We start from the raw sequence: 24874 nt of genomic DNA, 5'->3' as shown, positions 1-24874 counted from the left end.
CTCGTTCCGGCTTCGTTTACAACAGAGGATAAAGTTATTAAACCTCGCGGGAAATTACAGAGGGAGGCCGCAATACCGGCGACTCGAAAATTTCTTCGCAGAAGTTATCACTAATTTCGCGAGCCACTTATCTGGCTGGCAACGATCAGTTTAAACGATTTTTCAAGCAACATCGCGGCAATCCGTAAACGTGTTCGCAACTGTGTTCCGCTCGAACGACAACACTTTTGACGAAGCAGTCGAGAGTAACGGAACGTAGATAGGTAGTTCGTCTGGTAATTTTATAATCGGCCCCCGTGCGTCCTTTTACCCGGAACTGTATCGCTCAAAACATTCTCGTTTCAATTACGAAGTTGGAAACAGTTGCGATAGAGTGATTAAGAGGTATCATGCAAAATCCTGCCACTCTGGAAATTCTTGACACGGGGATGATGTTTGTTGTAGCGGGGCAACTCTGATTTACTAATTCTATAAGTTGGAAAAAGTTTCTCTAACTTTCTACGTATTAAGTATATGCTTTCGGAGAGTTTAACTTTCTTTTAACTCGTCAGAATGGCAAATTGATTTTTCATCTTCTGCTTTTGCAATTATTGAAGGTATTCGAATGGCCCTTTTGGCAAAATTGATCGATTACTTTTTATTTTACTACTTGTTAAATTAACTACATTTCCTGTAATATTAATTATAATCATAATCTGTTTCATGAGGGATTTATGCTTTTTTTCGAAAAGTTTAAAATATATAAATCTTTGCATGAACGTATGGCATTGACTAAATATATTTTTTATTAATTATTTTATGGCTCGCAATAAAGAACTCGAAACTACAGCTGGGAAATTCGACAAAATATTCAACGTAATCCAAGTTTCGCACAGCCAAAGTTTGTATTCCAATCTGGCTTATTATTAACATTGTCTTGTTAAAGTTCACGGTATTAACATGTTTTCAGTATTATGCGGAAACATAATGACTCTGTTGAAACGGTAGAAGAAGGTGTTACTTGAGAAACTCGAAAGAAATTACCATTGAATTTCTACGTTTTTAATCTTCCTACTGAAATTAACTTGCACGCGAAACACCGCTTGAAACGTTCCGCGTACTTCAACCGGTGACATAATCGGTACATGAAAACGAAAAATTTCAAACAACGACATTCAATAAAGAAATAACTTTCTGTAACAATTACTCCTCGCATGGAGCGCATATATTATTTGATCGCAGTCGAGTTTCCTTTACACGTACTTAACAGAAAAAATGTACGTTTTAATTCTTCGCGAGTATACTGTTCAATGATAATCCAGAGACCGGTCGCGACGAATTAAACGCTCTGGCAAAAAGCCTGAAATTTTCTTCCCAATAAACGACAAGTTTTATTAAGGTGGGTAATTTACTTCTACTTCACTAGGAATCAATATTAAATTTAGCGAAACACGTGAACATCCAATAGCATTCATCGGAATAAAAATCCACGCGTATAAAAATCACTTTGGCTTCCTTGCTGGAATTATAGTACGTCAATGGCAGATTACAGCGAAGGAATCTTCCGTAATAAATACGCCATATATCCGACCAATCTTTCCACCGGACAACTTTTCAATCCTCCTTGAGACTTCGCGGACTTGCTAAAATCGACTACGCTAAGATCGAACGACCCTGTTTCCTTGATTTTCACGATTGCGATCGAAAGACCAGGAATTTCTTCGATCGATTCTACGGCAAACAGAAAAAGAAAGATCCTGCTCTCAGTCGGAATCGTTCCGCTCCGGTGCGCAACACAATGTATGCGCTTCACGTGTAACCTGTGCATGCTTACGCGTGGTATGCCGTGTCTCGATTCTTTCGCGCCTCATTCCCAACTACGCTTTTGCATTATAGATCATCGTGTCTCGTCGTACTTACTCTGTTGTGTGGAATTTTAAACGAGAAACTTCCGTCACACGGCCCTGTCGTAATCTGCATTTTCAACTTTTCATCGATCGATAGCGGAAGATGTAGAAGAAGCAAAGTAGACGGTTTCGGAATTGTCAATTTTTCTTATCGATGCGACGTTTAGAGATAAGTTTCTTTCGCTTTTTATAAGGAAATAATGGATGCACATTTTTCGTTTTACATTATTTCATCGAATTACGTATGATCCATTCGTATGTTCTATCGAGATAAAAATCACAACGTTCTACAGATTAGGTTTCATGCTTCTACAGATATGCGTCGTTGTAAAAGATGTGCTGTAAAAGAAAAACACTTTTCGAACATCCTAATATATAAATAAATTTCGCCGGATACTGCGACGACTGATCCTACGTAAAAAATAAATATATAAGTAATAATAATAATAATAATAATAATAATTTAGAGCGAAGTTTGCTTCAGTTCCCGGCGGATCCACTCGGTTCTTGATAGACGATCGTGTTGCATGCACGTGATATGTTGTTATCCCTGGTCAGGTTCTTTACGTAAACTGGAAAATTTCATTACTTTTAGAAGAACGAACGACAGTCTTTAATCGATACTTGCCATTTTATTAAATAAATGTCGTTTTCTTGCGAAAAGAATCCACTGATTTTGGTCGATGACTTTTTTTTTATGATAAATTATATATCGGCTTAATAATTTTTTTTCTTTGTATTTGTTTTCTTGGTGAAGGTAATTGAATTTTATTGGCATCGTTCTTTTCTTTCTTTCCTTTTCTTGTAGAATATAAAGATTCTTTCGTAATATATATTTATAAAAGGAATCTACAAAAGGATACTTTTGTCTGTTTCTTCAATCTCATTAGACGCTAACAGCGTTTCCTTTTGTTGCAAACTTAGTCCAACTTTGGCGAACACATATTTTCATAGCAAATGAGAATCGATTCCTAATCTATATATATGTCGGAGATGAAAGAACATCGGGGCTTTTCTTTTGAAATTTTGGGAGAATCCTCAATACATTCGCCTAGACTTTTTATTGTAGCTGTACTTGAATAATAAAACTTAGAAGTAGTTGTTTATGATTTAATCCGATTATGTTTGCCCGAGATATATGACAGTAGGCTTGGGCTCGAGGTGACACATCTGGTCGCTGAACATAGCCACGGTCGCGGGATGGACGTTTTTAACAAACACAAGTATGGAGTAGAGTTGTATAGCTCTCCCTAAAAATATAGTTGACCCGGGGGGTATAGAGAGGTACAGAGAAGAGTATATAAGTGCAGTTCCATTTGGACAGTGAGGGCAGTTTGTTAAGTTCTACTTGTACCGTGGACAAGTAAGTTGAGTTACACTTGAATCGTGGACAAGTAAGTTCAGTTCGACTTAGACTTTGGAAGAAAACGCATTTGCTATCCCGTTGACCGTGGATTCGGTATTGAACCTAAGATCACTGTCATTAGCATCTCGAGTATCTAATCGCCACGGTTGCTTGTCAAATGCTGCAATAATCGTTAAATATCATCAATGAGAACTCGACATATATATTTATATCAACTATCCACTCGATTAACTCTGTTTATCTTTGCTATCTTATTATATCGTTATTCCTTCCTTGTTCATCGTAAAAGTAGCTTGATTTCGTCAAACAATTTTTCTTTCATTTTCATTTATAGAATATAAGAATCGTTCATTTATAAAAGATTTATGAGGAAACGACTCTGTTTGTCTCTCTGATGCTGTGGTAATAAATGGCAAAAAAAAAAAAAAAAAGAAATCGGTAAAAAACGCGTTGAATGACCTGTGGTTACGACCACCAGAAAAGTAAATACGAACACGTGGAAACAAGTTCACCGTGCAATTCCTTTTCACTTCGCTTTCATTTCCACTGCTTCTTTTACATCTCCGCATCGAAACGTTTCAGGCTACGATTTGCGTGCTTTGCTATCGGAACGTTCGTTGCGAGAAGCAACTAGTGGAGTTACAAGAGCGCGAGAAGAGAGTCCAGTACGTGTTTGAACGAGCAGATCATAAATGAAAAATGTTTTTCTACGAAAAGAACCGTACTACTTACTATTCCCACTGATTCTAAAACAAGAAACGTTTCACTGGTTCTTAAAGGAATTTCAACATTATTTATTAATATATCATTTTCAATAGCAATGCAACGTGTGACCTGTTTTATTATTCATTTTTATAAAATGATAAATAATTTAAATAATCTTTTAAATAATATTCGAACATGTTTTCTATATCTATAATTTCATAATATAATTATCCTTGATAATAATAATAATAAAATAATTAAATTATTTCTATAAATAACATTAAAAAAGTAAATAAATTCTCACTTTAATTATTTTCATTGGACGAATTCTTATTCTATTTTCATATTCTATTTGCTTAATTAATAAAATATCAAAAAAAATCAATTAATTTGTTTTTTTTCCTAGTCTAATTGATATGAAGCAACCATGGTGAAGATTATTCTTTTTTTTTCTTTTAATCGGTAGTTATAATTTGCAAACAGATTATGAAGCAAAAATTAAGACGCAGAAACTACATAAAAGTACACGTACGTACATTTGCTGGTTTAATGATTTAATGATAAGCATCATTTAAGTTATAATACAAACAAGATATTTCATTCGGTATTTCGAATTACTCGTATATCAACTATATATACGTGTATATAGGAGTATATATAGCTAAAATCTGGCTTATACAAGGTTTATTGTGTTGTTCTCTGCCGATTAAGAAAAAGCACCGGGTCCGATTAAAATGCAAATTCCAGTGAATCGAGGTTCCTTGGTGTAGCAAGGATCAAGTAATTTCTTATTAGTGGTAGCGCCAGATTACGCGAAACATTAACCTGATTATGAAGTGAAATTCATGGAATAAACCGCACGATATAAAACCGTATATTCTGTTTTAATTATACGATTCACGCTTCCCAAATGATCATCTTGCAATCATGTTGCCCAATTATACATTCAACTATTTTTTAATAAACATATTTTTACGATATTAGGTTATTGATATTATCGGTATACAACAGCCAGTTCTATACAATGTTAATTGTTACGAGATAGACAGGGCGTCTCGATTAAATTGGAACATTTCATTTATCTTCGATACAAGACGACCTATGATGACCTATGGCATTATAGCCTTGAAACGACTATAGACACTAAGATATCGATATTTCGATTACCTCTTTCAGGCACATGTAAAATGCTCTTCAGCCACTTTATTTCTTTCTACACGTCGTAAAATTTTTACAACATCGTAGGTATCGAAATAGACCTTGTTATCATAACTGTAATGTGTGTTGCAAATAAGATGTAAATAATATATAATAAGATGTAACGTAAATAAGAGCGGAAGAAATGCTTGTCTATTTTGAAATATCGTATACCGAGTTTGTTTGATTTTTTCGTCGTACAGCTATAAAATTATCAATGCAAAGATTAGTAAAAAAGTAAAGAAATTGTAATTTTTCTATCTAACCGAGCCAACTTTAAAATATCTCTGATCATCTGTGTCAGCTTGTGAAACGAGAACGTAGAATTGCCACGTGCTATCAAGAAACTGTAAACGTATTACTACAGAAACAGAGTTACGATCAGAATCATACAACGATAAAAAAAAAAAAAAAAGAAAAAAGAAAAAAGAAAAAATATTACGCCCGATAAAACCATGTCTGTGTACGAGCACCCGTACGTGATATGCTTCTGGCCGCGATTCTTTATTAATACCTGGAAACATGGCAGCTTCGACGATACAAATTCCACGAGATACGCCGGCTACCTACACGCGTCAATTTTTTAAACGCAACATCCTCCAATGGATGTATTAGGTTGGCAACTAAGTGACTGCGGATTTTGTCAATACCATCTAATGACAAAATCCACAATCACTTAGTTGCCAATCCAATACATCTACCAATACACCATTGGGCGAAATTCAAATTTCCATTGACTTAAGCTGAAACACGTTCACGTTGATACATATTTCGATTACGTATAGATATGGTGAAGATTCGTAGAAGAAGAAAATTAAATTAACGTAACGATATTCCTTTTGTATCTTCTTTTGCATTTCGTACAAATCAGCATATCGAGAGTCTATTTCCATGAAACGTGAAATACCGTTACTTCCGTTAGTTTCGTAGCATAGAAACCTAGAATCTGCTATTTGCTAGACTAAGCTCTGCAAGACTATATATTTTTGACAAATTTTCTCCTTGTTTTTTGTCAAAAGGCAATATCACGGATGGAGCTATCGAGGAAATAATAAAAATTTCGGAATCTATTCGAGCCAGGCGAATCCCTGTGTGCCGCCTTTTCGCCATTTGTACTGTGTACGCGGCGTTTCGAAGGCACGATATCTATCGTTGTGGAGCGCTGTATCGATCCACATTCCATATTCTGGATTCCCGGTTGGAACGGCCAGTTTCTGTATCTGCGCGCGTACAGGTAGTAGACACGATAAAGGAGATTACGAATTTCGTTAAATTCTACAGCGAACCGGGTGAATTTTAAAGCCAGGGAAAAATAAAAGCAATGGCGATATACTATGTTTCCCCGCGCTTATCTTTCTGTATCTCTGCCGAGTCCATTCTCGCGAGTTACATTCGCAACGATCGGTACTTGTAAGCGGACTTTGTCGAATCGAAAAGCGGAAGGTCATACGTAAACTGCGCACGAGCGACCGAGTCTTAATCGGTTTATCGTGCGAAATTTCCATGAATTGAGCGCAATATAGCGTAAGTTAATAGATTTTCGCGAGAAGTTTCAGCGTCAAACTGATGGACGCAACGCGAGCAGTAAATTGTTGCTCTGTTTCTCACTGCCTCGAGAACATGGATTTCCTTGGTGTGCCATTAAATGCCGTGAACAACTGTCGTTTGATCGATCGTTCGAACAGAAACTTCGTTTGTCTCACGGCAAGGAGTATCATTTTTCGTTCAGATTCGATGAGAAAATAATCCTTATGCGATAAGAAGCAATTAAAAGGTGTTAGTTATTATTGAAATTCCTGTATAATTATTTATTTCCTATTATTATATGAATTTTGTGTTATTATTATTATTATTATTATTATTATTATTATTATTATGAATTATAATGATTTGTTAGTTTGAATGTAGAATTATTAGCAGAATTTTAAGCTGCGGAGAGTTTAAGGTAGCAGAAGAAAATTTAATTTCAATCTTCCGTTAAATTTATCCATTTCAAATATATGAGAAATGTATGGTATTTTTAATAATTAACAACAAGTAGAATGATAGATGGAGAATTTATGTATTTTGAGTTAAATTGTATAAAGAAATTCTGTTGTAATATACCCATCGTGATAAAATTTATCCAGAGTCGAAAAATAAATATCGATCATCGATAAAGGGAGAAGGGAAGATGAGGAATATGTGTTTCTTATTCATCGTTGGTATTTTAGAACATGGAATACAAAACACAGGCTAGATAGTCAATGGTAAATATAAAGTTCCATAAGATGGTAAGTCCATACTTTCTACCTCGTCTGTGCCTTCGATCCTCAAGACAGTCCTCTCTCACAGTGGTAGACTTTGTAACCAATAAGTGATAAGAAGGATATCAACGTTATCACTAGAGAAACAACATAAAATACTGACAATCTGTTTTACCTACATCGAAACGACTAGTTCTCTCTAAGAACTTATCGATTACTTAAAATTTTTACCGACTCTGCTTTGTCGGTATTTTTCTAAACAGGTTTATAGGCCTGTACTTTATCCACAGAATAAAACGAAGAATGAAATAAAATGAAATGAAAATTAAATTTTAAAAATGAAACGAAAATTAAAACAGAATTAAAGGATACAAATCAAATTAAAATAATTAAACATTGATTGTTTATCAAGAATTCTATAAACATTGAAAAACTAAAAATTATCGGAATGCCTAGAATCAAAGGTGATATAATTCTACTAAAAATTTCATATTTAAATACGTATCACAATTAAAGCATTCGCGATGCTCTTTTCAATTACATTTCTGTATGTACATACTGATTAAGATAAATATGCTCTACAAGCGAGATTTTCCGCTGACACATACGTGGATTTCTCTGTAATAACGAAACTACATGCTAACAAGCTGACACGTGCACAACAGCCACGTGGCTGTTACTAACGAGTCTAAAAATTATTTTTGACGAGTGACCTCCGTACGCGCTGTCTCGGAAAAACGTTCTTTGCGAGTTTTATAAATCAATTGACATACGCACGTTTATTTTATTACACGATCGTTTTCCTTTTTCATCATTATTTTATAGAAACATAATATAGTTGCAGTTTAGTAAAATATTTTTCTATTTTTCTCTTTTTTAAGCATACTTTTCCATAATAGATCAAAATATTGGTACCTTTATATCATTTAATTTTATATTATACAATATCGACGATATTAAATTAAATGTTTGTTTATATTAAAAGCGAAGACACTTTTATCAATTTATAACTAACAACAATAAATAATTAAAAAATTATTTCACGAATAAATTGTACGAATACGAGAAACCATCCGGCATCAATCAAACACAGCGATTTTTAAAGAGCAAGTGTTATCCTGGATACCTTTGATCTTAAAATGGAACGCGCACGGCATGGCATTGAAACAATTATACCTTCGCATCGCGGAAACAATCAATTTTCCTTAAATTAATAGCCGACTGTTAAGTAATTAGCAGAGCATGTAGTTCCAACTGATAGCAGTTACTAATAGGATTTCGAACAGTTATGGTACGCGCTATGCAACGAATCATTATTATCAAATTCGCATAGGTAATAATTTCTTATCGAGTCGTGAATTATTCCACTGCATATATATAAATGTTTAAATAAAAGTAAAAAATAACACAATCGTAAAATTTAATGTACAAAGAATTGGAAGAATTTACAAATTAAACGTTTTCCCATTTTTCTGTAGAAACGGGAAAAACTTAATTAGAATGTTATGGATACAAGCTAATTTTTCATACATCCAGTATGTTAGTCGATCGATGTGTTAGCGTTTGAGAATATGGCAAACTATAATGCACATGTAATGATGTGTATGTGTTCCGGACAAAGAATATACGGTTGTATTACTGCGCTGAAAGTAACGGTTCACGCTATTAAGCTAATATAAACAATTGGGTAATTACGCAACGGTTCAGGACGGCTCCAAGTATGTTGACGTTGGTCAAATAATACCGAGACCATTAATTAATGGCTAACTTTTTTGCACGTCGAGTGATCTAACTGCAAGTGAATTAAGGACAGTGTCATTAAGGATCTATTACTCATCGATCGGTCGATAAGTTGACGAAACTTTCAGTCATCTTTCTATATCTAATTAAGTCAGCGCGATTTATATTTTAAATTTAAAGAAGAAATTAAAAAGAATATAAAATTGGATATGGAAAAATACCAATTTAATGCTATCATTTAGAACTAATTGATTTTTATAATGTTTATTAACGGTACTTTATGATTATTGATTCGCTGCAGATTGGGCGGAGAAGAGAAAACTATTTCACAAAGTATTTCTGTCTAATTAGCCATAAAATTTGTCTACCTAAAGCAGTAAGTAGAAACTGAAATTAAAATGAATTGTACCATTGTACGAAACGCCGTGTCTGACTAATCACAAGCTTATCTACTTACAGTAGAATTGTATTAACGAAGCTTCGCGTCAGGCTACTTAAGACTTAACGTAAGCAGTGGAAAATAAGATTAAGAAGAATTGTACTAATGAAGCTCTGTGTCTGGCTGGTCACGAGATTTATCAACTTGAAAGTTTACGTGGTATTTTAAAACTTTCTTTTACAAAATTACGAGAATTATATAAAAATATAATTGACAAATATTCTCGGAAATTTATCATACAATAATATAAAGAAGTAAAATTTCTTATTTCTTATTAAAAACAAAAAAGAAAAAAAAAGGGAGAGATACTTTTCGATCCTTTTGTTAAGCTAAGTTTTGTCTCAAGGGCATGAAATTTCGCATTACTTGAAGTAATATTTCAAATTACGCGATATAGCATCTACATAGTTATAAAACTATCCCACGCAATTTTGTGGCATAGATATAAGTTAGGGGAAACTTGTGCGTGGTATTTAACCTGCTAGATCGCATCAAACTTACATATAGAGTATAGCTAACCTATAATACCTCGACATGTGATCAGAATAAATCTTAATCAAGCGGAATAGACGGTTATAAAAATTAGCTGCTTCAATTAACTACTCACTAATAATTTCGCAGATATTAGAATTAAATATTCGAAACAAATTATACTTTTTCATATCGATTAATAATTCGATATTTTTCACTGAACATTCTAAAAAAAAAATATCAATCTTAAGCAAAAGGAAATTATAAAACTGTCCGAAATTCTAAATTTTACAAGAGCGAATTACTACAAAATTTTAATATTGTAACAAACTATGATTCAAATCGGAAGAATGTGCGCAACATCTTTTTTAATTTATTGCGTTAATCTACGAACGAATATCCCGCGATAAAAATATTTATAAAATCAAACATACGATTTATAAAACTTATGAAATAAAAGAGTTGGAAAAAAATTTCTATTTTCCTATATGATAAGGCAACTTCGTAATTTTTATTCGAGGCACGTATAGCGATTCATATAGAGAAGCATATCTTACATACCGTAGTCTGCACTGCATGGTAATTCTTCTGCTGTTTTCGCCAACAATTGAGCACGTGTGACGCGGAGGCGTCGTGACAATGCTCGGAACAGCCTTCTTGTCGTGTTTCCGACTTCTTCGTGCCCGGTGGATCTGGCCAACGATCCAGACTGCTCCAATATTTACCCTTTCGTCTCACCGCGTAATATCGATACACCACTATCGTCATTGCGACGAACAGGGCCAAGCCAGTTCCAGCGGCTGCCCCGAAGATCGCCGAGGAAACCATATCCTCCCTCTTTTCTTATCGCACTTTTCGCTCGATTTTTCCTCCTTTCTGAACCGTTGCCGCCAGTTAGATTCTCTTCAGCCTGAGATCTGAAAAAGGTTGGTCCCATTAGAACAAAAAAGGAAGCTTCCAAGATTAGTTTGATTGGATCGTACTCGTTGTCACGTTATACTTTCCCTATTTTTCCTTCTGGAAATTCGTTGGCATTATTGCAACCGAAACATACTACATTTTTAAGAGATTTTTCTGTGAGGTTACGTGACACGTGCGGCGTCGTGTTCCTGCCTCTTGCAATTTTAAAGATGAAAGTCTATTTATTCGAGAATGATTTGGGATCATTTGAATGGATACTAAAGTTTTATATTTATACGGTTTGAATAGTACGATATGATATATAGCATTAGCGAATAGAAAGTTATTTTATGTCCAAATACAAATTGGAAATCTACGATAAAATTCTTTCACTTAAAGTCTGAACGAATTCATAGGTATTTTGCCAAGAATTAATCTTCACGTTCAATTTTCGCGGAAACGAGGGATCAATTAAAAAATTATGCTCTACATTTTTAACTGATTTTGCACCACGCGTTCTTCGCGTCACATTGTGTATTTAGCAAGAGTATCCGAAGCTTCGGATAATAAAAGGATAAAGAGGGTGGAACACGGTTTCCCACTTAAAATTATCATTAAGCAGCTATGAATTAAATCACTGTAAAATATTCCCAGCTACTTTACTGCTCTCCACACGTATTCAGGTATATATTTCTTTTTAAACTTTTCAATCTCATGCATATTTATTCCATGTTGTTCCTGGAATCGTCCGAATGATCGGCGTTCATTTTACTAACTTGCTTCGGGGAAGAATGAACATAGAATGGGAATTACCGAAGCGTGCCGAGGCTCCAAAGGTCAAAGTTTATTGGTCAACATCAACTACGTGAGGAAAAAAGAAAGAAGCAAGAACGATGAAAAAAGTTTAATACGCTTGCCAACATATTATACATTTCGCCGTAATCTTTGCGTTACGATCGCGTTTACGAGGGTCTTCTATGCGCGGCCGACCATTTAACGCGAATGGAGGAAAACGACGAACGGTGCGCAGACAACGGATCTGTGAATTCCCGACCCTGTCGATTTGGACAGGAATCTTATGAACCGTCCTTTCTTTGTTTGCTTTTATTTGCCACGCAAACCGAATTTGCGCGTCGAGGAGGCAACGAGAAGGGAAGGAAGAACAGAATTATGTCGTTGTTTTACGGTGTTATTAATAAGATCATAATCGGGGAGAGTGATACAAATTGCGCGAATAAATTGCGACTGAAGAAGAGTTTCGAGATGTTTAATAGATTTCGTGATATAGTATCATTGTTTGTCTCAATACGCTGCTCATTGGTTTATGAGAACAGCCCTTTATGCGTTAATTGATGCGCTATATTAGCGAAGGTAATTCAATTTTAAATATCATCCATTTTTCTGGAGTTTTGATATTTCAATTACGGCTTAGTTAAATCCTCTAAAACAACTGTAAACGCGCAATAATGTTAATAAGAATTTCTTTAGGCTTAATATTGTTAGTGTATGTATACGTATACATATATTCTTTCGATGCTCGCTTGAGTCGACGGTTCGATAAAGAATGAAGGAGACACCCTTAGGTGTCTTTCTTCTCTCTCTCCTATGAAAACCTATGAAAACTGAAACCGAATGACAGACGTGGAAAATTCTTCGCGAGAGAAAAATTTTGTTGAATTTTATACAGACGTCTATAATGATATGTGTATGTATATATATGTATATGACATATACATTTGCATATACATACATATATATATATATATATGTCTTTGACTAGCCGTTCATTTCACGATCATTGTATGAATTTAATTATCGTATAAATGGTTAAAAGTTATGGGACTAGCGTGGAAATTAGCGTGTCCTCGTTATCGTTCGAACTTCAGGGATCTGAGCTTCTATCTCGTACCATATATTTTCGTCATTGAATCGTGACGCTCATCGTGCAATTTCCCAGTCGAGTAGAACCAACAGCTTCGTCCAGCACGCACATGCACAATTCGACAACGCAGGGATTTTGGCAAGCTCGTTGAACTTTCAAGTTGACATCTTGCTCCTGCATCACGATGCGTATACCGTGGATTAATCTATTCAGTTGCTATGGCGATGGCTTATCTTACTGTGGCGCCTAGTCTGAATCAACGTATGATAATAAAAAGGAAAATGGTGCATCTCGTGAATAAGAAGATCGTGGAATCTAGGAAGATATAGAAGGAAAGAATAAAATAGACTGGAATAGAGGAAAAATTTAAAAACTGATCGAAGAACATAGGAGACACTCGAGCAGGACATATAAAATGTCTTATCTAGCTTTGAACGAAACAAAAAAAAAAAAAAAAATTCCAATTTTAGAAGAACTTTTTTAACGATAGAAACAAACAACTGAGCGTTATTTAAAAGTGAATAAAAATTCATTAAGTCAATTGTACGGACTGTTGACGTGCACGATCCGATCGACTAACATGCATATGCAATAGCGTCGATCGTACGATCCATAGAGTCCTCTCATCGATTAATCCTTTAATTGGCCGCGTTTTCACGTTTACATCGAGGCGGTGATTACATAGTCACTTCTTCGCTATCGCGAAGCATATTACAATGCTAACATGATCAATGAATCGTACGCAATCATCCTACCTTTTCACTTGTCACGTAAAGCTGTTGATTGATTGATCAAAACACGTTTCGATTTTCCAAAATATTGTTCTCCAAAAGTGAAATATTTTACGCGGTGAGATAACTTCAGTATTTGTGATACACACGGATGCAAATTGTTAACAAATGAGAAGCTGGTGAAATCGATAGGATGTGGGGCTACACAAATACGGGCTGACCTATTTTCAGTTGTTAATATGCATATTTTCGAATGTGCTCAACTCTCTATTTTTAAGGCCAAGCAAGGGAAATTATTGCATAGGGGCTGCAAGAGAAGTTCAATGTCATTTATGATACGCCAAATTAAACTATATCTATGGATATGCGACTCTATCACTGTGTTATGAAAGTAAGTGGAAATTGAGTTTGGATGCTATCGAATAACTCGAATCTTTCCATGTCAAAATGTTCCCAGAAAATATAGATAGCAAAAAGCTACTGTCTTTTAAAAATATAGTAAAAATACAGTAAAAATGGACAGTAGAATCAGGACAGTAATTCATCGGAATTAGGCTAATTCTTGCTGATGAAAATGTTTGTCTGAACATAACTATAAATCCTATTATTTGAAAGAGAAAATATAGATAGCGAGAATAATCAGTTTGAACATAGATTCCTGCCATATGTATATGACCTTCGATCATATAAATGCAGTTTCACCGTATAGTGCCGACATAGCCATATGGCTTAATCTTTTCAAAGATAGAATTACACTAAGAACGATCAATTTTGCTAGAATATGTGAATTTTAATCTATCTTATCTGCGTTCTCCTCTTCTTTTGATAGAGTATGTGAATTTTAATCTACCTTCTCCTCTGCGTTTTCATAAACGTGATTAATATTCACTGCGCAAGAGCGGCGATTAATCGAAGCTCGATATTCCTGACAGTTTTAAGACAGTTTTAACAAATTCATGAGATTCGTTTGAATTTAGATACGCGTACCATGCAGACGATGCCTATCGGATTATAATCTTGTTAGAATTGCAAGAAATAAAGAAATGTATACACGCGATTGCGCAAGACACGTTCTTTCTGAAGACAATTTCTTCAGGGGAGAAATTGGAGAAACGTGATCGAAAGGGATTGGTCGAAATTGAGCATCAACGAGATTCTCGACTTAATGAAAAAGAATGGTCGAGGTTCTTGCCAACTTTGATGGCAAAATATTTGCAAGAACATTTATTACGATACATATCACAAACAGGAATTACAACGTGGAAAAAGGATGGAGATGAAGAAAGAATCAGGAGACGTAAACGTTCAAGATAATCATCGAAGAAACATAATCTTTTTCTTGTAAGATTTATAAAATACCCAACTGTTTCGCTTCGTGTTAATTTCTTTCCGTCTTTCATTCCTCTTTAAATGTCGGAATGAGCTCTTTATTGAAGTAATACTTAATAGGGTTTTATAATAATTAAAAAGTGTATTTAAATAATCATATAAGCATTTATTGGATTAGATTTTAAATGATTGAGTGGCATAATTAATTGCCCACATAGAATATATCTGAAATGTTAAATTTCATTTGAAACTGAATATGTGTACTTTGAAGCGCGAAATAAAAATTTTCCATCAGTCGTTTCTTTGTTCGACGCCAACGTAATATTCAAACAACACGAGGTGGCCTGTGATAATTAAAAATGCAATAAGACAACGGTGAAAGTAAATGCACCGAGTGGAGACGAAAAGTGAGAAGGTTATTGTTCAGGGATAATATGGCGATATTCTTAACTTCTTTTGTCTTTGGCTATTCACAAATAGGCGAACATTTCATTTTTCTGTGGGAAAAGAATTTTATTTCCCAAATGCATCATCCATATTCATTAGATTTCTTCTTTTATGAATAATATATACGAACGTGAGTGTAACTCTGTTGTACGAAGAAAATAATTCCACGTGTCTGCATATTGCAAGCCTTTCATTTAAAAGCATCTATATATTTATTAGATTCTCTTTGAAGAAATCGCATGTGAATAAACCACGAAAAAATATTTCACAAAATAAACGCACGATTATTATCCTTAATAATGATATCCTTATCATTGATAGAATATTAGAAAATCTTGAACCTAGAAATTTTCGACGATACACATTTGATATTGATTTACATACTACTAAAAAACCGAGCGAGTTTGGTATAAAATTTTATAGTAATCTATGTGTAGCACATATGTAAAATTTTAATGATATAGCAATAAGCTCTGTATGAAAATTATTTGTTTGGTAATTAGAGCGTTGAGTAAAGTTCATTCTTGTTTGGTTTAATTCATTAATACGAGTAATTTATCTATTTATATTTTTTGTTTATTGTATTTATTATTGTGTAACTCCATACGAGCGCGAACAAAAGAACTAAATATCACAATTATTCTCTAAAATGTAATTCCGCGAATAAAATCACGTACACGTGTTCGGTAGTGCACAATAACGTGTGATTTCGCTCCATCAGGGAAAAGCAGACGAGATTTGTTCATCGTCACAAAAAACGTTCATCCTTGTTGGAAATTGAACCGTCACGGAAATAACGATTTGCACGGTCGATTGCATCGCAATCGAATTCATACAGGTCAACGTGAAAGTAACAACAGACACACAAATAGATACACAAATCTAGAAAGAAAAGTTGCACCAACTACGAATTAACGGCTTACAAGTTAAACACGAGAAAAAGACTAAAGGCGCTAATCGAGAAATGTTTGAAACATTAATTTATCAATGGCCGATTATGTCAGGCGATGAATCGTTTCTGTCACCGACGTTTCTAACGTTTTCTCCGAGGCTTCGACGTCAATGTCAATTTTATCGCGAGGGTAATCAAAACCAATTTAGCTTGATATTTACGCAGTTCGATCATAAAGCTGCTTTTATAGCGAGGGATAACCGAACTTGCGTTTCGCGGACGAGAGTGGCTAATTCAAAGTTTCAGATTTCCTAACATATATAAATAAACGTGTTCTTCCTACATGAAATGGATGAAGCCAATAAATCGATCGCGTCTGATACGAATAAATTGAAAATTAAAAGTGTAGGAAACGTAACACGCACCAGTTAGAATAAAATGTGTTCGCGGAAAATACGCGGCAAGTTGAAATTCACATCGTTACAAAGTTATGGAAACAATCACGAAATTGTTTCGATGAAAGGCTTCCCAAACGGTATTTTGGATCGTGGAAATATGCACAGGAAAAGACTGTCGATACGAGTTAAAACTTTTACAGATTTTTTCCATTCGTCCAATTAAATTATCGCGCGATTGCTGTTTTAAAGCTATTTTTAATTACAATGGTTTAACGATTGTTTGTAAAAATTCGACGTATATAATAACTGGAGAAAAATAAATTATGCAAATAAAGATTCCATTGCCTTCTGCGTTAATGATATTGAATTAACTATCGTACTACCAACACGAATCAATTGTCGTGTTGTCGTAAATTGAAATTCATTGTATCGTTGCCACAAACCGCAGTCACAATTTAGAGTGGATGTTTACTTTGCGGTGGACAATAATCGTGATATTCAGTTCTGTTCACGGCTGTTCGTGTAATATTATGTTTTCTCATAGCTGAAGTAGATACAGATAGACTAATTATATCTAATTCTATAATAGAGTCAATGACCCTAAGGAAATGGGCATTTCTATTATTATCAAGGGGTAAAGAATTTCTCATTTTTTTCTTAATTATGAAAATTACTATCCTAAAATTTGGCTTCGTGTTAACTATGCCACGGTAATCGGTATTATGGGATTAATTAGGGGAACTTGCCATTTGCTATTTTAGGATTTCTCTATAATTACCGATTAGAAGTATTTTAACAAGCCAAGTGCTAGGGAAAAGGTATGATTTTCGCGTGACGCAAGTGAGTTTCTGAGCGAGAGTAAACGAGCCAAACAGAGTAAAATTAATGGAAGCATGGAAGCTGGGAACAGAGGGACAGCCGTCTTTGATTATTTTGCCTAATCTCGATTCCACGTTCTACTCCATTCAGATATTTAATCGTCCGCGAAAGAAATGATTACTCCCTCGAGATTTCCGTCCTTGCCTCGTCGAGGTGGTATCTGCAAGCGCGTAAAGTAAGATGTATTGATCCTTCGTTAATTACTGTGGCCGCTCACGCCCGGTCCTTCGATCTCGAATAATCCATTCCGAAGGCTGGATCCCCTCTGTCTTCCCCCGGTTCAATTCCCCCGATTAAACATCTCGAGAAATTAAAAAATTACACCAAGGAAGAAACTTAGTGGATGATAATTAACATTGGCGCTGCTATATGGTGTGCGCAAATTAACTAAAATTTTGTCCGCACGACTGAAATTTGATATATAACTAATGTTATCAATACTTTTCATTCAAGTCCCAAATTAAGTGGAAAAATAGTACCGATGTGGAATTGATTGGGAGGACAGAATATCCAATCACCGAGATTATATTAGATTTAAAGTAATTAAACAATTTGAACGGAAGAAATTATTTCAAGAAGTAATAACGTTAAGAGATGAAGCGAATTGATGAGAAATTTATTATTCTGAGAAATGTAAAGACGCGGTTATAGGGAACGTAAATGTCTATATTGTACATGTATTTAACTTGTGCAAGTGTCGTTATAGAATTGCATGTGCGACGACTTGTGCATAAAAGAAAATTTGAGCAAGGAACATCTCTGAATCAAAACACGTACCTAACGTACGAAACACTGCCCGGATCATGGGTTTATAACATCTACTCTGACAGGAGCATGTTCAGAGTAGTATAATATAACGGATCGTGACACGGATCTTCTACAAACATACGTAACTTTAATTCAGTGGTATCTGCGATTCTAATGACAATCTTCAAAGAACCCTAAATGAATCCTAAAATGAACCCTTTTGTTGCATTATTAAAATTATTATTAATTTACTACATATATATAAGATATTGTATTACTAGAACAACTATAAGACCGGAATAAAATTAAAAATATACTACATACAAAATATACTATTTTTCAGAAAAAAGAGAAGATTTAAAAACGACAAGAGTTAGAATGGATGTTTTTATGTGCCGATACAGTAATACTTATATAATTTATATGATTTCTCAATATAACGTACACGTACTTCATGTTTTTATCATACTCTATATTCTTAAGAAATGATCGACGGGAAAGATAACTTAACTCTTTGCACTCGAGGACTTTTTCGGTCGGGCGTAGCAGCTACTCCGGGTGATTTAGCTTATACGTGACGCGTGTCTTACAGCTAGCGTAAAATGATTTTATATTCAAATTAACTTACAAAAAGTAAAAAAACAATTGTAAATATAGATAAATTATTGGAATATAATATTTTTTAATATTTGAAAATATGATTTTATAATATTAATTTCTGTATTTCTTTTTGTATGATAATTTATAAAGCATTCACCAATATGCATTCTTGAATATAATTCACCTCATTTTTCAACAGTTCAAAATCAAGTTAATCTTCATTTGAGCTAATTTCACTTCCGAAAACTATTTTTTTATGGTTTCCAAACTATAATACTTTTGCCATGATAGTCGAATCCGGACTAACGTTGGAGACGTTGTCAGAACCATAGTTTCGCAGTGATATGGGATTAAATATTTTATCTTCATTTTAAAGTCTAACTACTTTACACTTCCTAACAAAGAACACAAAGAGCTAAGGAACCAATTTACAAACCAAGATTGCACTTTCATCAATTGGAGATGTCGAAATCTAGCACGAACAGGGACTGCCGCCTCTCGCTCGCCACTGGAGTTGGATCACGGAACGCCGTGGTGACTGAATAACTACAGTTACAAAAATATTCAAAATATTAATATTCCTCCGGAGAATTTAATTTCGATATCACAGTCGCTATACACCGCTCAATTTTGCACCGGGAAACTACTTATTAAGAGGGATCGACTCATTACGTATTCGCAACGTGACTGAAAATCAAGATGGAGGATGAGAAAGGTACTCTCGAGCACGGGATTCTCTGTCAGAAGATACCAAGATTAGAGGATTTCTCGACAGTTGTCCGAGCATTAGCGTTATTTAAAGAAACTCACGAACTGATGAAACTCAAAGACGGGATATCTCATCGGAAGACGACCAACGTTCAACTATAATCAATTTTCTATACAACTGAGATGTTGCACAGAAATTATTATAGATACAAAAATAGAGTTTGTTATTCGTTTGTATTTTGTTAGGCGTTTATTCGACTTCATTTTGTTATTTTATTTCAATTTCTTTTGTATTCTAGTGACCAGCTTTCGCCTACTTTGACAAGAAGTATCGACAAGAAGTTTCTCGAGAGATTTAAATAGAGATTTCATTGATCTCGTTATTTCCTTTGGCTTTATTTCCTTTCCTTTCCACCACTTGAAAGTAAAATTATTTATAACTCGAAAACACATAGCTTCTCCATAGCGTCTTCCGTATATTATATCTTCAAAAGTTAAAGTTACGTCCGAATCATTCTAACGTATGTCATATAAGGTACTTGCTTTTTAAACAAACAAGGCAAAATCGAATTCTTCCTACTTGAGACTTTTAAAATTCCCCGAACGAATTTTGAGCTTTAAATTCAAATTTCTTCGTTCCAACATGCCAAGTCTCTATGTTAGTGAATTTTAAGGTTTTTGCTAATTAAATGGAAGAAAAAATCAAACTGAAATTTGCCGCATTTCCTATTCAAAGTTACAGCACAGTAATTAAACAGTTAGTAGTTGATGCATCGAAAAATCAGTATGCATTAAAAAAAGACCATTACAGTATGCAAAGGCATTTAAAAAAGGATGTATCAATATCATTTATCTCTACTTTATATTCTGTTAAAAAATGGAAAATATTTCTTGATATTCTTACATATGATATTCCTTGCAGTTTTATCATAAAACTTCCTTTAACCTTTTTCTTCCTCTTTCTTTTCTTGTTCCAAAGAACAGACTATTTGAGATGAGAAACAGAGGCACGATTTGTTCGTTTCAATAGCAAAATTCGTTAGAATGTAGGAGTGGCTGGGTTCTGAAGAATTCTAGAAAGAACAATATCATTTCCATCGGTAATTCGGCGATCGATAGCGGGTCTGATCGTTTCGATAGCGTGTCTTGAAAGCAAATGATGAGAAAAATCAGAGCTATGGGTACGAGGGTAGAAAGTTCTTGATTTATCAAAAGTTACGGATTTCTAAAGATATGAGACTCGTGTGTACACGACGAAGTAAATCTAATTTCTTTCTGGATATCCCAGCCACACTTTATCTCGTAACTCAATCTCGAAACGAAGAAATTCTGCCGACATGTGTGTGCAGAGGTTTCTGATGCAAAGTGAGATTAATTATTATGTAATAATTAAATTTAAAATTAATTTTAAATCCAATTTTCATATCCCACTTTCGCCCCTCTTTCGATAGATAACAACATATGAAACAATAAATCGTGTGTTATATATTAATAAAGATTATTTCATATTTTTCTTCAAACTTAAGAAATCGTTTAATGACAAAAGACGAAACGATCTTCCAAGCAACGACTAGCATTACATTATTTCCTCCATATATTTTCTCAATTGAAATGTAAACGAAGTTAATCATTTCGACTACGTTAGAGTTTAAATTATCAATTTTAAATATGCTAAATATTTCATCATTCGTCGTCAACATAATTTCTTACGTTATACAAACTTTCTACGCTGAATATTTTTTTAATCCCGCCTTAATCCTGCACCGTGATGAATCCGTAAAGTCGAAAAGTTTCTTACTACGACGAAAAGAGAACGATTCTTTTACAAGTAAGACCATCCATTCCGAAATCCATCCCTCGTGGAATACCTATACACGTATACCAAACTAAGGACGAAACTTTCGGACGACCAAAGAAACAAGTAAATTCCCGGTCTTTCGCCGGTATCGAAGATATCGGTTTCGACAAAATTAGAATAACTAGAAACGATACGTATTTCTAAATTTTCGATAGACTGAGCTTTGTAGAGAAAAAGAATCTATCGCAGCAAATAAAGTAGTAAATTTTTGGGCGACTGTGCAATGATGTTGAAGAAAATTCCTTCGACTTTCAAGCCCTTTTCATACGTTGTACAATGAAGAATCCGAAGGAAATGGAACGTTTTAAGGACATCTTAAAAACGCAACTCCTGCGTGAACAGGAGAATCTATTGGCAAATGTCGCACGATTGTAGCGTAGCACGATTGAGAGTACGAAGGATAGCGTTAAAATCAAATTAGAATCTTTTTATTATTGTCTTAACTATTGGTATTACGAATAGTGTCTTCGTTCCTTAATTAAAATTTGTTTCGTTTTGACATTATAATAAACGTATGATAGAATAATAAAAGCGGAATTCTTCTTCAAGATTCATCTATGCGCTTAAAGCTTCGTAAATGGAATTCGAAGATTTCATCGGTGATATTCGAACTTTAACCTTTTTCATCCCGTTAAGGATTTCTAGGAAATTGTTTAAAAATCGATAAAATGTTCTCTGATGCTTTCACGGCGCATTACGTTAGCAGACATTAATTTCTTGTTGAGCGCATTAACTTCTTCGCGACTATAATTTATACAACATAAAAATGATATAAGGAAATTTTCAAATTAGAATTGCAAAAGGTGGAATACTGATATTCCGTGTGTCATGGAATACGCTTCATACAGAATGTCTTCGAAATACCGCGGCTCATTCGCGAGATGCCAGATCATTCTCTTCCTCGGATTAATGGTGTTTCAGAACGGGGAGTTTATCTCCATCATAAGTGTCGAGCCGATAGCTACACTGAGTATGTACCTATCCACTTAGCCGTTTCTCTTGGAACTTCATGAAGGATAAACCTGGGCTAACACGCCTGCTGCCCAAGTGCATTAATCGATTTAGCAATATATCAATCACCTCAGCTGTCTCTCGTCGCCGAAATTCCAGGCTATCTGTCCCATCAAAACCGCGACAAACAATGATAAGCGACAACAAACTACGAGACTAATTTGATTTTTGATCTAATCATGACGTGCAATTGATCTCGTCACATGCATCCTCGAACTTGCGTACTTTAATTTTATTTGTAACGGAAACTATAATTTAATTATCTTTGTTCATTTTTACCTTTTTTCAAATTTTCTTTTTATTATTCAAATATTCTTTGCCAGATATGTTTCACTCGTTCGATATATGCAGAGAAATGTAAAAATCCGTTTCAACCCTTGAAACCAGAACCAGAATCCTTGAAACCTGAATTGGCTCGATGAATAATTACACTGTTCACAACGTATCTAATTTTGCAACCTCCGATAGACAATTTTTGTAGACTTTTGTGAATCAAACACAAATTTGCGAAACGTTTTTTCCCCAGAACCAACAATTTCCGAAAAAATCAATTCTGAAAAAGAAATTGCAAGTTCTCAACTTTGCGGATGTTTTGTGCTTTTACAGTAACAGCTATCGATACAATATACTGCCCCGAATAAAATGATATGTATTGTTATTGCATTCTAAACATTTAAATATGTTTGAAGAACGATGAAAGTGAAAAGGACACCTAAGACGCACCATTTGTTGCTTACATTTTTCACTTTATTTCAAAAACTGAAAATGTAGGCGAACATCTAACCCTAGTACGCGATACAGCAGATATTTCTTTTAAGGAAAGCATCAAGAAAAACTAGAAAATCATCTTTTGTGTCCAATATAATTCGCGCACTTAACGATACTGTTATGCCGAATTTTTATATCTTGATAAAGTAAGTCATCTGACGAAATACTACGCGTTAACGCGGCAAATAACTTTTGTTTGTTGTTCTAGCCAGAGTTGATCGATTTTGTAATCAATTAATCAAGCCGAGCAATCAATCAAATCGGTATTTCTGTGTTGTCGTTTAACAAGGACTTTTCAGGGTGAACATGCGCCGCCTCGTTACACGAAAAAGAGGCAAAAGAATGGAGGACACGTTTCAATTCCGAATAACCGAGTTTGATTCCCAGAAAACGAACCGTGGCGAGGGGTTGAAAGCCGACGACTGTAATCGAATAAGAAGAAACACGAACTTCGAAAATTAGAAATTTGCGAGTAAAACACGACGCTAATTGATCTGCAGATGAAATTACAGATTTCAGTTGACATTTGACATAGACTTTTTATAGATTTCAACTTTATCTATCTTCTATCTTCTGTTATATCTTTATTATTTTCAAAGATATCAATTTCCTTGTTCTATTATTTTTTAATTTTTCCATATTTTCATTATCCTCTCTCCTTGCTTATTATCCTTTCTCTTCTTCATTTTTACGTTCCCATTCTTCATACTCGTCTTGTCATCAACTCTCTTTCTCTCCTTTATTCTCTTTTCTTATCCTTTGGAACTTCTTTTCTTTCCTCCTCTTTATCGTCCTTTTTCCTAGAAACCATTCTCTAAGCAAATGACGTAATGAAAGCGAATACGAGACAGTGATGTCTCAAGACTCAGATGTCTAAGTTTGTCCTAATTAGAGTCTTCGCTTTTATTGTATGTACAGCTATTGTATCAAACGTATTACAATATTTTACTCTTAACGAGCGACGCGTTATCAGTGAGGTGTTCGCGAGATATAATTAATGCAATTACGGTATTCGGCAGATGAACTTACGAAACGAACTATCAGCCGTCTACAAACACAAAGACAGGTAATCAAGCATCGATGTGTCTCGGGTACGTTTCAGTCGAATACATCGAAAGTTCGTTCACTGTTATCACTCTGTAATTAACGCGTTGTGTAATCAGTTTCCCGATAGAGAACAAACTGGATGCGCGCCGAATACGAACAACCCCCAAAAAACAGATACATAGAAAGTGATCAAACACGATGTTCACTATGATGCGAATAAAAATTCTTCTATTTTACATTCATTGGCTTCTAATTCTGTCTCAAATATGAAATGTTAAATAAATTAAAAGTACTCGACAAAGGTATACTAAATTTCACTGAAATTGTAATACTTTTGTAATTAAATCCATATACAGTTCAACTATCTGAAAAGAGAATTTTCTAGCTATTTAGCTTTAATATGTTTAGAAAGATGAAATAACAAGACGTTTCTCTCATGGAACATGATGGGAAATGGTCGTAGGAAAAAATACGAGCGTAAGAATATGAAACGAAAAAATATATGATGTATAACTGATACTACGTAAAAGTCAAGGGACGAAATCGACATTTTTTTCATTTTATTCAAAGCATGTTTCATTGAAAGAAATACTTTAAGAGCCTTTCTTTCCACGAATTTTGTGTATT

At 34.5% G+C, this 24874-nt stretch overlaps 1 protein-coding gene across 1 annotated transcript in view; it reads right to left on the bottom strand.

Annotated features, from left to right (window-relative positions):
• LOC117234793 (synaptotagmin-6) overlaps positions 1–24874 on the bottom strand; it is a 92152-nt gene that overhangs the window by 55181 nt on the left and 12097 nt on the right. The window contains exon 2 of the mRNA XM_033496332.1: positions 10612–10967. Coding sequence (XP_033352223.1) covers positions 10612–10878 — 267 coding nt within the window. The 5' untranslated portion in view covers positions 10879–10967. The remainder of the gene's footprint in view (positions 1–10611; positions 10968–24874) is intronic.

This window comes from Bombus vosnesenskii, unplaced genomic scaffold (assembly GCF_011952255.1).
Source record: "Bombus vosnesenskii isolate JDL3184/JDL3185 unplaced genomic scaffold, Bvos_JDL3184-5_v1.1 scf7180000013309, whole genome shotgun sequence".
Taxonomy (NCBI): domain Eukaryota; kingdom Metazoa; phylum Arthropoda; class Insecta; order Hymenoptera; family Apidae; genus Bombus; species Bombus vosnesenskii.
Note: the sequence above shows the minus strand (reverse complement) of the source record. Positions and strands in the feature narration are given on the sequence as shown.